The sequence below is a fragment of the Rhincodon typus genome, chromosome 27, assembly GCF_021869965.1.
Source record: "Rhincodon typus isolate 14 chromosome 27, sRhiTyp1.1, whole genome shotgun sequence".
Lineage (NCBI taxonomy): Eukaryota > Metazoa > Chordata > Chondrichthyes > Orectolobiformes > Rhincodontidae > Rhincodon > Rhincodon typus.
Window position 1 is genome coordinate 41,907,760 of NC_063358.1, and position 14,891 is coordinate 41,922,650.

General features: G+C 45.1%; 1 protein-coding gene across 1 annotated transcript; it reads left to right on the top strand.

The window, feature by feature from the left end:
• The first annotated feature begins 1,457 nt into the window (after positions 1 to 1,457).
• Positions 1,458 to 12,853, top strand: LOC109913040 (collagen alpha-1(XVI) chain-like). Its single transcript, XM_048613028.1, has 5 exons — positions 1,458 to 1,658; positions 3,391 to 3,457; positions 4,548 to 4,718; positions 6,118 to 6,195; positions 10,526 to 12,853. The coding sequence occupies exons 1-5, from the start codon at positions 1,548 to 1,550 to the stop codon at positions 10,726 to 10,728; spliced, it is 630 nt and encodes a 209-aa protein (XP_048468985.1). The 5' UTR covers positions 1,458 to 1,547; the 3' UTR covers positions 10,729 to 12,853.
• Positions 12,854 to 14,891: the final 2,038 nt, after the last annotated feature.

Genomic DNA, 14,891 nt, shown 5'->3' on the forward strand with positions numbered 1-14,891 from the left:
CATGTTTGTAATCTCACTCAAGGACCAGAAAAGAAGCCCATTCTCCAGACTGACACTGTACACACAGTGTGCCAGAGGTGCTGGCTTTCAAATGAGATGGGAAGTCCCATCCAACTTTTATCCCTAATTAACATCACTAGGGACATATTATCTGGACATCACATCATTGCTGTCTGTGTGCAACTTAGCTGTCCCATTTCCTCTACATACGAGCAAATAAATTTCAAAGTATTTGTAAAGCGCTTTGTGATGACCTGAGATATGTGCTACAGAAATGCAGATTCATTCTGTTAATCCATCATTTCAAAGAGCAGCCCTGCTTACTTCAGGCTGATTTACTATGCAGATAAGTTGTCCATTCTGTGTACTTCGGTTTCCAGAATCCATGAGAAATCTGTAAGTCAAGGGCCATGAGGAGCTAGCTTGGTCAGGGCCATCTCTTCCACCGTTCCTGAAGATGCCTTCCTTCCTTCCTTCCTTCCTTCCCCCCTTCCTTCCTCTCGTGCTGCTGTTAGCTCTTTGCTCTGCCTCTTGTCTCACTCCTGACACAGTGACTGATTACAGAGCAGGGCCATGAGGAACACTGATGTTCAAAGTTCACTCCAGGAGAGTACGAGGGCAGTGTTCATTGCTTATCCTGAGTTGCCCTGAGAAAGTGGTGGCCGTAATTTATAGAATGACAGTTTCTGAGTGGCTTACAAGGCAGTTAAACCTGAATAGGAGCAGGAGTAGGCCATTCAGCCCTTTGAGCCTGCTCCACCATTCAATACAATCACAGCTGATCACCCAACTCAATAACCTGTTCCCACTCTCTCCCCATACCCATTGGTCCCTGTATCCCCAAGAAACATATCTAACTCCTTTTTTAAAATATCCAATGTTATGTCCTCAACTGCTTTTTGTGGCAGAGAATTCCACAGACACAGCACTCTCAGGGTGAAGACGTTTCTCCTCATCTCAGTGCTAAATGACTTGCTGTGTATCCTTAGCTTGTAACCACTGGTTTTAGACTTCCCGTTCATCAGGATCATCCTTCCCACATTTATCTTGTCTGTACATGTTAGAATTTTATAGGTTTCTGATGTGGGACTAAAGTTATAAAAGCCTCTTGTATTCCCCTGGATTATGTGAATTGATCTGTACATGGCTGGGTGGTCTGTACCATTTCAAAACTTTGACTGAACAAACAGCTTGATATATTAGTGACCCAATTCAGGTTTGATGACCGTCTAACAGCTTCACAGTCACATTTGTTGATGTGAGTTACCTTTTTGCTCCAGACCTTATGAAATGGAATTCCATTGGGATTCCAGCTCACGTTCTTTAGATGAATACACACACTTGGAAAATCAGCCTGCCACAGCACACTCCATTTCTTCCCGGGAATGTGGGGTTGGAATCCTATCCCCAATGGGGAGTTGATTTCTAACACTTTCCCTGTACTTTTTAATCCCAAGGGTGAGCCGGGAAACCCTGGTGAAAAGGGCGCCCAGGGAGATAGAGGCCCTCCTGGGATATATGGAGGGTATTCGGGCAAGAGCAGTAGTATGACCATGCCAGGACCTCCAGGTTCTCCCGGAGAAAGAGGATCCCCCGGACCCCCTGGACCCGCAGGTCTTCCAGGAATGCCAGGAGCACCGGGAACACCAGGAACAGCGGTAAGGAGTTCAAATCCAGCCTGCACCTCCGTGACAGTACATTTTCTGTGAGAAGGACAATGATTGTGTCAAAGGATACCAGCATTTCTCTTGGGAAAGACTGATTCATGGCTCGCGCTCCCTCCACTGTGGATCAGCTTTCCCCCTCATCTTTCCCATTAGTTTCATTGGAATCTCTCAAGGCTGGTGGTTTACATTGGGATGGTGCCACAGGAAGGCACTTCTGGTGCCTGTGCTGGACGGGATCAAAGGGAGAAGCCCCACATGTGTAACAATAGGAAAATAGGAACAGGCTATTCAACTGCTCGAGTCTGCTGCACCAGTCACTTCGACCAAGACTCAGCACCATTTCGATCTCATTCACCTGCTTGGTTTCCACAATCCTTACCGGGAGAACCGAGCACTATTTAAATGTGCAGTTGTGATGCCACGAGGCTAAGGGTCATGTGTTAGTAAATTGGATTAGAATAGTTGGGTGGCTGTTTTTCACTGGCACAGTCTTGATGGGCCAAAGGGCATTTTTCTGTGCTGTACATCTGACCTAATAAAAACTAACGGACCATTTCAATTGTCCCCTAGCATACCCAGTAATTTGGGGGAGGGAATTCTGAATTATCACTATCCAGTTTCCAGAAAAGTCACAAATAGCTAACATTTCCCATCCAGAGGAAGAGTTTGGCTTCTAGGCTGTAAGTTTCATTAATGTACATGTATTGACATTGTATCTGCCCATCAAATTGTCACCAAATAGTCTCGCTTCTTTACCATGTTCCCTAGTACAATCCTTCTACACAAACAGAAATAGTAAGAACTGCAGATGCTTGGAGTCAGAGATAACACAGTGTGGAGCTGGAGGAACACAGCAGGCCAGGCAGCATCAGAGGAGCAGGAAAGTTGACATTTCAGGATGTTTCTGAAGAAGAGTCCAGACCCAAAACATCAACTTTCCCACTCCTCTGATGCTGCCTGGCCTGCTGTTTACACAAACAGAATATTCCCTTGGTCTGAAAATCATCCTTGAACTGAAATGTTAACTCTGTTTCTGTCTCTGCCGATGCCTCCAGGCCTGCTGAGTTTCTCCAGCATTCTCTGTGCTTGTTCCATATTCTAATGACTCTGGGTAAAGATGCTTCTACTGTTGGATTTATTGGAGACTCACTGTTCAGTCTTTTCTGAAATTTGTAACCTTACAGCTCTGGGGTCATCCTTGTGTGTCATTTTTGCACCTTTTCCAGTGCCCCGTGTATGTTTGGTTGTATGGAGACCAGAAATATGGAGCCTGTGTGGGTGTTTGAAATGCCTTTATCTTGAGCGTGGAGGGGAACAGATTGAGATAATTGACCAGCATAAATTAATGAGTGATGATGATAATCCTCTGGCATTTTCATTATTTTGTGTGCCGTTGGGTAGTGTTCTGTAATTCAGTGATGAACTTCAGTTAAAGCTTTCATTCCAAGTTATTTCATGGAGATGTTCCTTCATTCTTTTTGTAAGCCTGTTCCATAATAATGTAAATCATTGCAAGACATTTCATCATGCTGGGGTCCTATGCCAGGGAGAGTGATATCGTCTGTTTGTGTCATGTAGTGAAACTGCTAATCTCTTTCTAAGCGTGCTTACAATTCTTCCACATTAGGAGAACTTTCCCTAATGTAGTTTCCAGACGGAATTCCCGGTGTAACTACTCCACTCAATCTGAAATAACACCGTTATCTCCGATTCCCTCCCACAGGCTGAAACTGTTAACTTTGATGAGATCAAGAGGTTAATCAGACAGGAAGTCACAAAAATCTTTGACGGTGAGTGAACTTTTCTGTTTTCCTTCGTCCCTGTCAGTTCACACATCAGAACTCTACAGTCTGGACAATTTAGTAATTGACCATCTGCATTTTGCTGAACAGAAATAAAAACCTCTGGGGGTGGGGGAGAGGGTGCTGGGAACTGATTTGCCAGGGTTGGAGAAACACGAACTCGGATCCCCCATACTCCCGATTTTCTGAGCTGGATCCGAAAGCTGTGAGGATGCAGCTGAATGTGAACCAGGGTGCTCTGGCCACCCCTCACCTTGTGTAGGAGGGGAGGATAACCTCATCAAGTTTCACTCGCACAACATCCTGGGAAAAGGGGTGGGAGCTGGCACTGGTAGCAGCTGGTGTGCAGTCACCCATCACTCACTCCCCTTCAGAAGCACAGGAGGAATATAACCCATCTGCCATCTCTTTATACCAACAACAGAATGGATACCCTATCCCAGGCAGAACATTACTCCATTGTATCCCTCTCCCTCATATGGGCTCAACCCTCTCCACGGTTAAAGAGGAATAACTCCTCCCTCCCACCCTCTACAATATACAAGTGTCCCAGTGCCGCTGAGGTCATTCTTCTTTGCCACTGCTGAGGAAACAATATGACATTACAGTATGAAATGCAAGAACATAGGACAAATGAGCAGGAGTAGGCCATTCAGCCCATCAAGCATGCTCCACCATTCAATCTAATCGTGATGGATCTTGGGTTTCAACTTCACTTTGCTGCCTGCCTCCCATTTCCCATGTGATTCTGAAAGACCAAAAATCCATCAAAATCAGTGTTCATGTATTTAACAAATGCACTTTAGAACCAATGCTCTTGATCTGGTGTGGCCAGGGTCACAGCATTGAGTCCCAATGTCTCCTTTCCACGTTCCACTGGGATTATTCCCAATGTCCTATAAGGAACGGAAGTGGCGAGTACAGGCCTGCAGGTGAGCCTCCCCTAGAAACGCAGACCCCAGCCATCTCCGGTTGTGGGTTTCCAAGGTGTACCCATCAATTACAGGTCTTCACTGGAGGTTCAGTGATCAGGAGAACTGACTGCAGTTCACTCATTGGCCTACGTTCTCTTTTGCAGAAAGAATGGCGTACTACCTAGCCCGAATACGTACTCCAGATTCAACCAGCCCAGGAAGGCCAGGACCCCCTGGTAAAATTGGACCTCCTGGTCACCCGGGGCAGCCAGGCCAATCTGGATTACCTGGACAACCTGGAAGAGATGGACGGCCTGGGTTACCTGGGCCAAAAGGTATACTTTATCTTAAACATTTATTTAGGGAGCTGTGTTCATGTTACATTCCAATCAGTACATGTATGTTCTGTGTGTATGTATGACCTCACATCCAGCCCCTTCACAGCACGGACAACTTGTCTCCATGTGAACTGAAGGCTGTTTTAACTGATTTTAAAAATGGCAGTTCCTCAGTGAGTAGGGCAACATCAGTGGAGGGACAGGGTTCTACTTTCAATTTGACGGTTCTTCTGGAAGTGGAAGAAAATGAACTCACCTTTTAAATAAACTGGAAACGAAACAGACATTACTATCCACCAAATAGAAATTCACCGAAAGCTGCAGTTAATTGAAGGAAGTTTTTGTTTTCAGTAGTTTGATCTTGCTGTGCTGGAAGACTGTTCTGGAAAGGCATAATAAATTAAGCCATTGCCCATCAAAAGATTGACAATGAGCAGAGACTAAACAACATTCCATCTGCTGTGTTAATCCAGTGTTTAAATAAATGGGTACCAAAATCTTCAAAGAGAAGTTAAATGATGAGTCCCATTCCTCAGCTGGAGAACGCATTGTGATTGGAATGTCATAGAGACATCTTCACCAATCTCCTAGTCACTAATTTGCAAGAGCCAGAACATCCCACAGTTTGTGCTAAGTTAGCGCAACCACTTTAGGGGAGGCAATGGCCTCATGATATTATCACTGGACCGTTAATCGAGAGACCCAGATAATGTTCTGGGGACCCGGGTTCAAATGGTGCAATTTGAATTCAATAAAAAATATCTGAAATTAAGAATCTAATGATGACCATTGCCGATTGTCGGAAAAACCCATCTGGTTCACTCATATCCTTCAGGGAAGGAAACTACCATCCTTACCTGGCCTTCTTGTGACTCCAGACCCACAGCAATGTGGTTGACTCTTAACTGCCCTCTGGGTGATTAGGGATGGGCCATAAATGCTGCCTAGCCAGCAATGCCCTCATCCTGTGAATGAATAAAGAAAATAACTTCCCTTATTGTGGTTAATGGGAGCAGTGCAGAGGAGCTTTACTCTGTATCTAACCCTATGCTGTCACTGTCCTGGGAGTGTTTGATGGAGACAGTGTAGAGGGGGCTTTACTGTGTATCTAACCCTGTGCTGTCCCTGTCCTGGGGCATTTATGTCTGGTTTAAAATAATAGAAGAAGCTTCACTTCCACTTTAAAAAAATACTCTGTATCTAACCCTGTCCTGTCCCTGCCCTGTAGAGGAGCCTTTACTCTGTACTGGTCCAGTGCTTTATCTGCTTCCAGAGTCTTTGAAGAGTTGAATGATTACTGACAAACTGCCCAGTTGAATAATTTGCTTCTGTTTACAATGTCGGGACGTTTTCAACTCAGCCCTTAAGAAGTTGTTGAACTATATTTTTGCTGCAGGTCCGAGCGGCCCAAAGGGAGAGCAAGGTGAAAATGGAGTTGGCCATCCGGGTGAGCCAGGTGCACCGGGCCCTCCAGGTATGAGCCGTTTACTCTGGGGAACAGACAGCTTTGTTGTGGTTTGCTGTCTAAAGAAGGTTTCTGTCACAGCAGCTTGGTCGTGACTATATCCTTTGGAGAGCTGTCATTTTAAAGGGGTGTCATTTCTGACAGAAATCTGCTGATATATACAATACAGAAAGCGATTTGTTGAATCAGTTTTGCAACAGCCCAGATTAACTGAATCATAGGATCCCTACAGCAATGGAAGCATTCGGCCCATCGAGTCTAGCCCTACCCTCCAAGGAGCATCCACCCAAACCCAACCTCCTTACTCTATCCCTGTAACCCCGCATTTCCCATGGTTAACCCACCTAACCTACACATCCCTGAACGCTATGGGCAATTTAGCAATCCAATTAACCTGCACATCTTTCGACTGTGGGATTAAACCGGAGCACCCGGAGGAAACCCACACAGACACAGGGAGAATGTGCAAACTCCACACAGACAGTCGCCTGAGGGTGGAATCGAACCCGGGTCCCTGGTGCTGTGAGGCAGCAGTGCTAACCACTGAGCCACCCATTACATCTGGATTGGGTTATCAAGTCTGGATTTCTGGGACTTGCATCCATCCTCATAATTCCTGATGGCAGCCAGATGATCTGGATCAAGAGAGGCAAAGCTGAAGTGTGTGAATAGCAGACCTTCAGGCTGCTATCCACTAAGCTGCTATGATAAAGACCTGTGTGAAGGCCAGACCTATTGATGGTCAGATGTCTTGGCTAACCTTATGGAATTATGTGAAGGAGGGGCTGAAAAATAGTTAAGGGTAATTCAGTAGATATCATAAACCTGGGAATTCAAAACTCCTTCAGTAAGGTAACTTGTAACTTGTCAAGAAAGGGAATAGGGATAACCCTGGGAATTACAGACTAGTGAGTCTTTCTTCTGTGGTGGGCAAATTATTAGAGAGGATTCTGAGAGATAGTATTTATAATTATTTGGAAAAGCACAGTTTGATTAGAAATAGTCAGCACAGCTTTGTGAGGGGCAGGTCATGCCTCACAAACATTATTGAATTCTTTGAGGATGTGACAAAACACTTAGATGAAGGTAGAGCAGTGGATGTGGTGTATATGGATTTTAGCAAGGCATTTGATAAGGTTCCCCATGGTAAGCTCATTCAGAAAGTAAGGAGGCATGGGATTAAGGAAATGTGGCTGTCTGGATACAAAACTGGCTGTCCAATAGAAGACAGAGAGTGGTAGTAGATGAAAAGTACTCAGCCTGGAGCTCGGCGACCAGTGGTGTTCCGCAGGGATCTGTTCTGGGACCTCTGCTCTTTATGATCTTTATAAATGACTTGGATGAGGAAGTGGAAGGATGGGTTAGTAAGTTTGCCAATGACACAAAGGTTGGTGGAGTTGTGGACAGCATGGAGGGCTGTTGTAGGTTGCAATGGGACATTGACAGGATGCAGAGCTGGGCAAAGAAGTGGCAGATGGAATTCAACCCAGAAAAGTGTGAAGTGATTCATTTTGGAAGGTCGAATTTGAATGCAGAACACAGGGTTAATGGCAGGATTCTCGGCAGAGTGGAGGAACAGAGGGATCTTGGGGTCCATGTCCATAGATCCCTCAAAGTCGCTACCCAAGTTGATATGGTTATTAAGAAGGCGTATGGTGTGTTGGCTTTCATTGGCAGGGGAATTGAGTTTAAGAGCCGCGAGGTTATGCTGCAGCTCTATAAAAGTCTGGTTAGACCACACTTGGAATATTGTGTTCAGTTCTGGTCACCTCATTATAGGAAGGATGTGGGAGCTTTAGAGAAGGTGCAGAGGAGATTTACCAGGATGCTGCCTGGACTGGAGGGCAGGTCTTATGAGGAAAGGTAGAGGGAGCTAGGGCTTTTTTCATTGGAACGAAGGAGCAGGAGAGGGGACTTGATAGAGGTTTACAAGATGACTAGAGGCATAGATAGAGTGGATAGCCAGAGACTTTTTCCCAGGGCAGAAATGACTATTACAAGGGGGCATAATTTTAAGGTAATTGGAGGAAGGTATACAGGAGATGTCAGAGGTAGGTTCTTTACACAGAGAGTGTTGGGCGTGTGGAATGCGCTGCCGGCTGTGGTAGTGGAGTCAGATATATTAGGGACATTTAAGCAACTCTTGGATAGGACATGGATGGTATTAAAATGTAGGGTATGCAGGGTAGTTTGATCTTAGAGTAGGATAATAGGTCGGCAGAACATCGTGGGCCGAAGGGTCCGTACTGTGCTGTACTGTTCTATGTTCTATGTTCTAAAATACTAGTGACTACAGTCTGAACATGGCAAAGTTGTGGGGTGAGAGACTAACAGTGAGCAGCAAACTGACTGTGAACCCGGAAGGAGTGAGTAAATGTTAATGATACACAAGCTGATGTAGGGCAGTAAGTACTGAGACTGTTTTTGTGTACTATTTACATTACTGATTTGGACTTTGCAATTGGAAATATCATTTCAATCTTACCAGATGACAGAAAATTGGGTGGAGAGGATATCACTAATTTTCAAAAATTATTTATGATGTATTTATCAATGGGAGGTCAGTGATTCTGATAAGGCCAGTGTTCACTTTCCATTCCTAACATGTTCTGCCTTGAATAGCCACAGTGTGGATGGTGTAAAGCACCCTTGATGATCGTAGGAGGTTCAGTGATGATAAGGGATCAGCGGTACGCTTCCAGGTTAGGGATACTGTGCTAATACTGAGCTAAATGAGGACAAAAGACAAGCAAATGATTGATACAATTAAAGATTGCTGAGTAAAAGGCAAACTGAATGTCCAATTAGATAAGTGTGAGATGGTGCACTTTGGTTAAATAAATGAGGAGGTGCGCTCTCCCTGGAAATTGGGGCAGACAAGCAGGAGGAACCAAGGGCCACAGGTCTACCAACCATTAAAATGCAGGAATTGAAAAGCAGTGAAGTTTTGTCTATGTAGATCTTAGTTGGACTGTGGTGGGAGAACATTGAACCATTCTGGCCTCTCAACGTAAAAAGACTTCCATACTTTTTAAAAATGCCCATCACGACCATAGGATGTCCTGGAGCACTTTTATGGCCACTGAGGAATATCATAGTCTATAAAAAGAAAATTGGAGACCTTGCAAAATGGCACACCAGTTCTTCTCAGGATGATGCTGGAACTTAGAGGTTGAGACTAAGCAAACCAGGATTCTTGACTCTGGAATAGCAAGGACTGAGAGGTGGCCTGAGAGCTGGTTGCTTAAATAACAAAAGTGTTGGGTAGAATAGACATTGATAGACATTTGCTTTAGGAAAGTAATGGCCTTAGAGAAAGGATAGACAATAACAAATCCAATAGACTTACCTGATGATGATGATGGGTTAATAACAGTCTGGAATGGTAACTGTTTAGTGCAACTACACCATTTTAAGAGGGCTTCCTGCCAGATGTTCAAAGTGTCTGTTTCTGGTGACAATGCCCTTCAAGGGGAACTTTGAAACCATACAGAAGGATCTGAACCAGTATTTTAGATATGTACTGGTAGGAGCCTGCAGTGTGCAGTTTCTGACCAGGCAGAAGGGGGAATGGGAGTAAGAAGATTAGCAAAAACAAGCTTGAGGTTATTTTAGTGTGACCCAGAGGAACTGGAGAGTATCCCCAGGATCTGTGAAATGAAAATGAGCTGCTTCTATCTAAAGACACCCACCATCTGCAACCAGAGACTCTCATCCCTACCCCAGCCCCCAATTCACCTCACCTCACCTCACTGGCAGTCAGGTTAATGTTGTGAACTCAAGCCAGTGAGCTGCAACATGACCCTTCTTGACCTTCTGAAGCTTATCTGCTAGATATTAATGAAAACAGTCGGGGGTGGTGTTGGTGGTGGTGGTGGTGGGGAGGGGGGAGCGGGGAGCTGTGGGGTAGTTTAAAAGAGATATGCAAGGCAATTTTTTCTCACAAAGGGTGGTGAGCGCCTGGAATGCATTGCCAGAGGAGGTGGGGGAAATCAGACACAGTAGCAGCATTCAAGAAGCACTTGGATGAATATATGAATAGGAAGGGAATAGAGGGATACGGATCCTGTAAGTGAAGACAGTTTTAATGTGGAAGGGCAAAATGTGTCGGTGCAGGCTTGGAGGGCCGAAGGGCCTGTTCCTGTGCTGTATTGTTCTTTTGTCTCAGTGATGAGGGTGAGAAACCTCTTGCTTGCCATCACATTTGAGCCCTCTGGGTATATGTGATGGTCTTCACTGTTTTTCTCTCTGTTCAATGGGTCTGTTGACCCTAAACTGTTTGAGTTGATGAATGACCCAGTGTTTTGTGGTTTCCAATGATCTCTCTGTTCATGGTCAGGTCCAGCAGGACCCCCAGGATACAGCAAAATTGGCCCACCAGGTCCAGCTGGCCAGCAGGGAGTGCCAGGCATGCCAGGCCCACCAGGACTTCAAGGAGCATCGGGGAAAAATGGGCGCTGCACACCCTCTAACTGTATCATGAGGGTACCTGAGCCTTACAACGTCAAGAATTCAAAAGGACCATCTCATTGGATGAATTAATAAAGACTTTTCATCATTTGCGTTTTTGGGAGGGGTGTGGTTAAAATGTCAGATTTCTCTTTCCTCATTTTATTTTTCAATGAATCACGAGAACAGCTGTTGGAGGGAAGGCTAAGTAATAATTTCAGTACCCAGTGTATTGGTATTTGTACAGCTTTCTTCAGCCTGTTTTCCTCCCTGCAATTAGACCCTGGTAACCTTTTCAAAAACCACCAGGGCTGCATGCTTGGAAGCCAGTGTGTGTCCCTGGGTGTTATGAGACACAGGTCACTTGTTGGGGACATTTCAAAACAGTTTCATTACATGACCTCCCACAGCCCCTCCCACCCACATCATTGTCCATTTAATTCATTAATCCTCACAATGCCCATCTCCTCATGGCCGATGAGGAAGTGAATAGACTCCCCCAATATAATTGGATAATTCTCCTCAGTTCAAAAACCTTGCTCCTCTGACTCCAATATTTTTACCACCTTTTGTCAACAGAACCACTGAAAGGAAGTTGAACAATAAACATGTTGCGTTTTCTCATGATGTGCTTTGTGAGCTTGGCCGTTAACAACTCCAGGGCATTCTTGGAGAGTTGATCACCTGCGCTCGGATAGTGGCTTCAGTTAGATCTGGCCATTTGTGGAAGAAAGTCTGAACTGAGTATGCTGTTTAGCAGCACCCACTGCCCATGTTTGCAGTGTTGACAGATTTGATCAAAAATAAACAAAATGTATCAAGAGTTTATTGATAGACCAGTCCAACAGCCCTCTCTTCCAGTCCCAGATCCTCTCCTTTCAATAATTAACTGCCATGATTCTATTCCCCGTGTTGCCTTGATTATGTGCACTTAATGACACAGTAAACTACAAGGGGACAATTGAATTTAAATATCCCAGAATGAAAGCTTGAATTTCTTGCACGTGCCGACTGTGTACAGTGTGATTTGGAGCTCCCTGCACACAGCACAAACTTACTCACAAATCCAGATTCAGAGAGCTGACGAAAAATGCTACAGCTCTCACAAAAGGTACAGTGAGAGATGTCGTCTTGAACCATCAGATTGGTGCAGTGACCTGTGTTTGTGAGTGAGTATGAGGGTCAATGGGTGATTGGAGGCTGAAGCTGCCTCCACCCAGGAATGGACCCCAGCAACAGGCTGGTGCAGGAAATGTACAAATGAACCTTGGCAGCATGACAAAGGGGAGCAGCGGTTTCAAAGCAGCTCAGAACTATCCAGAGGCAATCCAGTTCAGACACAGATGGATGTAATGTCATTGTGGGTAAATAAAAACAATTTAACTTCTGTATCTAACACTGGGCCCTACCTGTCCTAGGAGTGTTTGATGTGAATTAATTTTAACTTGGCTATCCCAATGATAAGTTGTCACAATCAGATTCCTGGGCCTATTTTACTCTGGATGAGCTTTCTGTTCTCAAACAATTCGGATTATGAAAGCTAGGTGAAGGTGAGGTTCGAATAGCCAGAATGTGCCTGGGAACTGTTCCATTCTCTCACACTGACTTAGCAATATCTGTGCGAGCAGGGAACGTCACCCTGCACTCAGAGCTGATCAATCTCACTCCCTTTCTCTTAATTAAATAGACATTAATTCTCCTTCCATATTTAAGTAGAGGATTGTAAGCAAAGTGCCAGGGGGTCAGAAATTGGGGTTGTTGACTTTCCCATTGCTCTGTGCTATCCCAGTCTCTGTCCCAGCTGTTGGTACAGGCGATGGCTGATTGTAGGTTTCTCATTTTGATGTCTGTCTGCCAGCTCCTGCAGGTACAGGGGAATACTGGTCCTTGTACAGTCAGGCAATCCAACATATAGCTAATGGAAGCAGGTCTTCCTGTCACGCGTGTGCACACACACACACACACACACACACACAAACTGCAGCTCAGTAGTCACCACCCTCAACTACTACCTCCTCTGACATTAACGTTTATCCTGCCAATCCCAGCTGTGTACCAGCTGGCACTGGCAAAGCTGTCAGCCTGAATTAGGAACATTGTCTGATGAAATAGATCCTCACAAATGCATGTTATTGTAACTTCTAAACGTCAACTGTTGGAGAACAGGGAGTTTCTCGAGAGCCCTGTATTGAAGAGCATTAAAGAGAATTTTGACAGAGCTGATGTTTGGAATTGGTTGACTTTCCGTTGTCTGGTGATGTTGAAATGTGATTAATAAGCTGTACCTTGGCCTGTACCACAATAAGAATTGTAATCATGAGTTCCATCACTGTTAACCAGAACACTGCACCCCCCCTCCATTTAAGGTCAGCATCAACTCTGGCCTCAGTCATCCTGCATTCCGAGCATTTCCAGTCTGTTGTGTAATTTCTGCACCTTTCTGATCTGCACCTTTATGACTATAGTGACCAGTGCCTTTATCAATGTCTGGACTATATCGGGTCTGAATGCTCCTGCCTTGCGTCCTCCATAGGAACAGGAAAGGCAGCCACATGCTGCCCACAATTCACAGTGCTCCATTCATTTTTATTTTGTCTTTTATTTCCAAGTGGTGTGTGTTCATTTATATCTCCTGTTGTCCATCACCCCACCATGTCTAAAATAACTTCGCACAACTACCATCACTTCATATCAAACCAGGCCTGGGGTCTCTGCTGCAGTTTAAGTAGGAAAGGAACCCTCAATGAACAAAATTTTAGACACTGCACCCTGGGTCACGCAACCTTTGCCATCTGTGAGGGCAGTTCATCAGGGGCACAAGATTGCTCAGTCATTCATTTCTCAGTCTGACTAGGAAGTATGCTGAAACATGGCCTTTTCCAATACCACACGAGGAACGAACTGCACAGCCACGGGGTGATGAGAAGTGACTGGACGGGAAACAGTTGGACACTGAAATCGTGCAACACAACAGAGGCTGACTGCTACACACTCTAACTGATGAAATGCCAGCAACTGGGAAACAGGCCATCTACAGAGACACCTGCAGTACGGTCCATTTGGAGCAGTAGTCTGGCCAGGAATGTCCCCAGGATCAACTGAGTCATTGGGCCAAGACCCAGTCAGGTCTGAGCTAAAATGTGTGACGGTGTGAAACATATTCAGGCAAATTTTATGCCAAACTGGGAGAGGCTGGCAGAAAGGGGTTGGGGGGGAGGGGTCTGTGTCCACTGCTTTCATGTCAAATCACACCTCCCCACGGACGCACACACACAAACCTCATCCCGCCTCCTTGTCCTTCCGTCTTCCCTGGAGTGACCTATCTCCTCCCTACCTCCCCACCTACACTCACCTTTACTGGCTCCATCCCCGCCTCTTTGACCTGTCTGTCTCCTCTCCACCTATCTTCTCCTTTATCCATCTTCTATCCGCCTCCCCCTCTCTCCCTATTTATTTCAGAACCCCCTTCCCCTCCCCCATTTCTGAAGAAAGGTCTAGGCCCGAAACGTCAGCCTCTCTGCTCCTATGATGCTGCTTGGCCTGCTGTGTTCATCCAGCTCTACACCTTGTTGTCTCACATTCACACTGAGGTCCGCACACACACACTCACGCTCACGCTGAGGTCCGTGCACACACACACACACACATATACACACACACTGTCATTAAGAACCACATACACCCATATGCACACTCCGACCGAGTGTGTGAGGACCCTCTCCGAATTTCATGCACACACAACACCCCTCCCCATCCACACACACACACACCATGTGTCTACATAAAACACAACTTTACTCCCAAAATATCGTTCAAATACAGACAATCTGAGATGCGTTGTACAGTTACATGCGAACTTTATGCATTAAATTGTCATTTCAGAAGATGGCTTTGTATATTCCAGAATCAGTTATTCCACAATTGTTAAAAATGAAGATTAATTCCTTCGGTTTTAAAATACAATGAACAGAGTGAACAGGTGTGAAGTGGTTGATATTGGCATGTTGCCTGTGTATATTTCGTTCCTGATTCACTTCTATTGAAGTGATTGAAACCAGGATTGATGTGATATGATACCACACACTCAATACATACCTCTACACAGTAACCTTTTGTTAAAATGTGGCACTATGCGGCAGCCAAAATCAGCAGAAACCAACATTACAGCTATATCTTGGTATTACACTACACGTGAATCCCTTCTGCTCTCTTGGGATATTTACACCGATGTGTGGCAATTTCATCGACAGACACAT

What these genes read in the sequence shown, in the direction of transcription:
- LOC109913040 (XM_048613028.1), top strand. Translation starts at nt 1,548, where the DNA reads ATGACCATGCCAGGACCTCCAGGTTCTCCCGGAGAAAGAGGATCCCCC. An exon ending in CGGGAACACCAGGAACAGCG is followed by an intron (nt 1,659 to 3,390) that starts GTAAGGAGTTCA and finishes TCCCTCCCACAG; the next exon opens with GCTGAAACTGTTAACTTTGA. An exon ending in AGGTGCACCGGGCCCTCCAG is followed by an intron (nt 6,196 to 10,525) that starts GTATGAGCCGTT and finishes GTTCATGGTCAG; the next exon opens with GTCCAGCAGGACCCCCAGGA.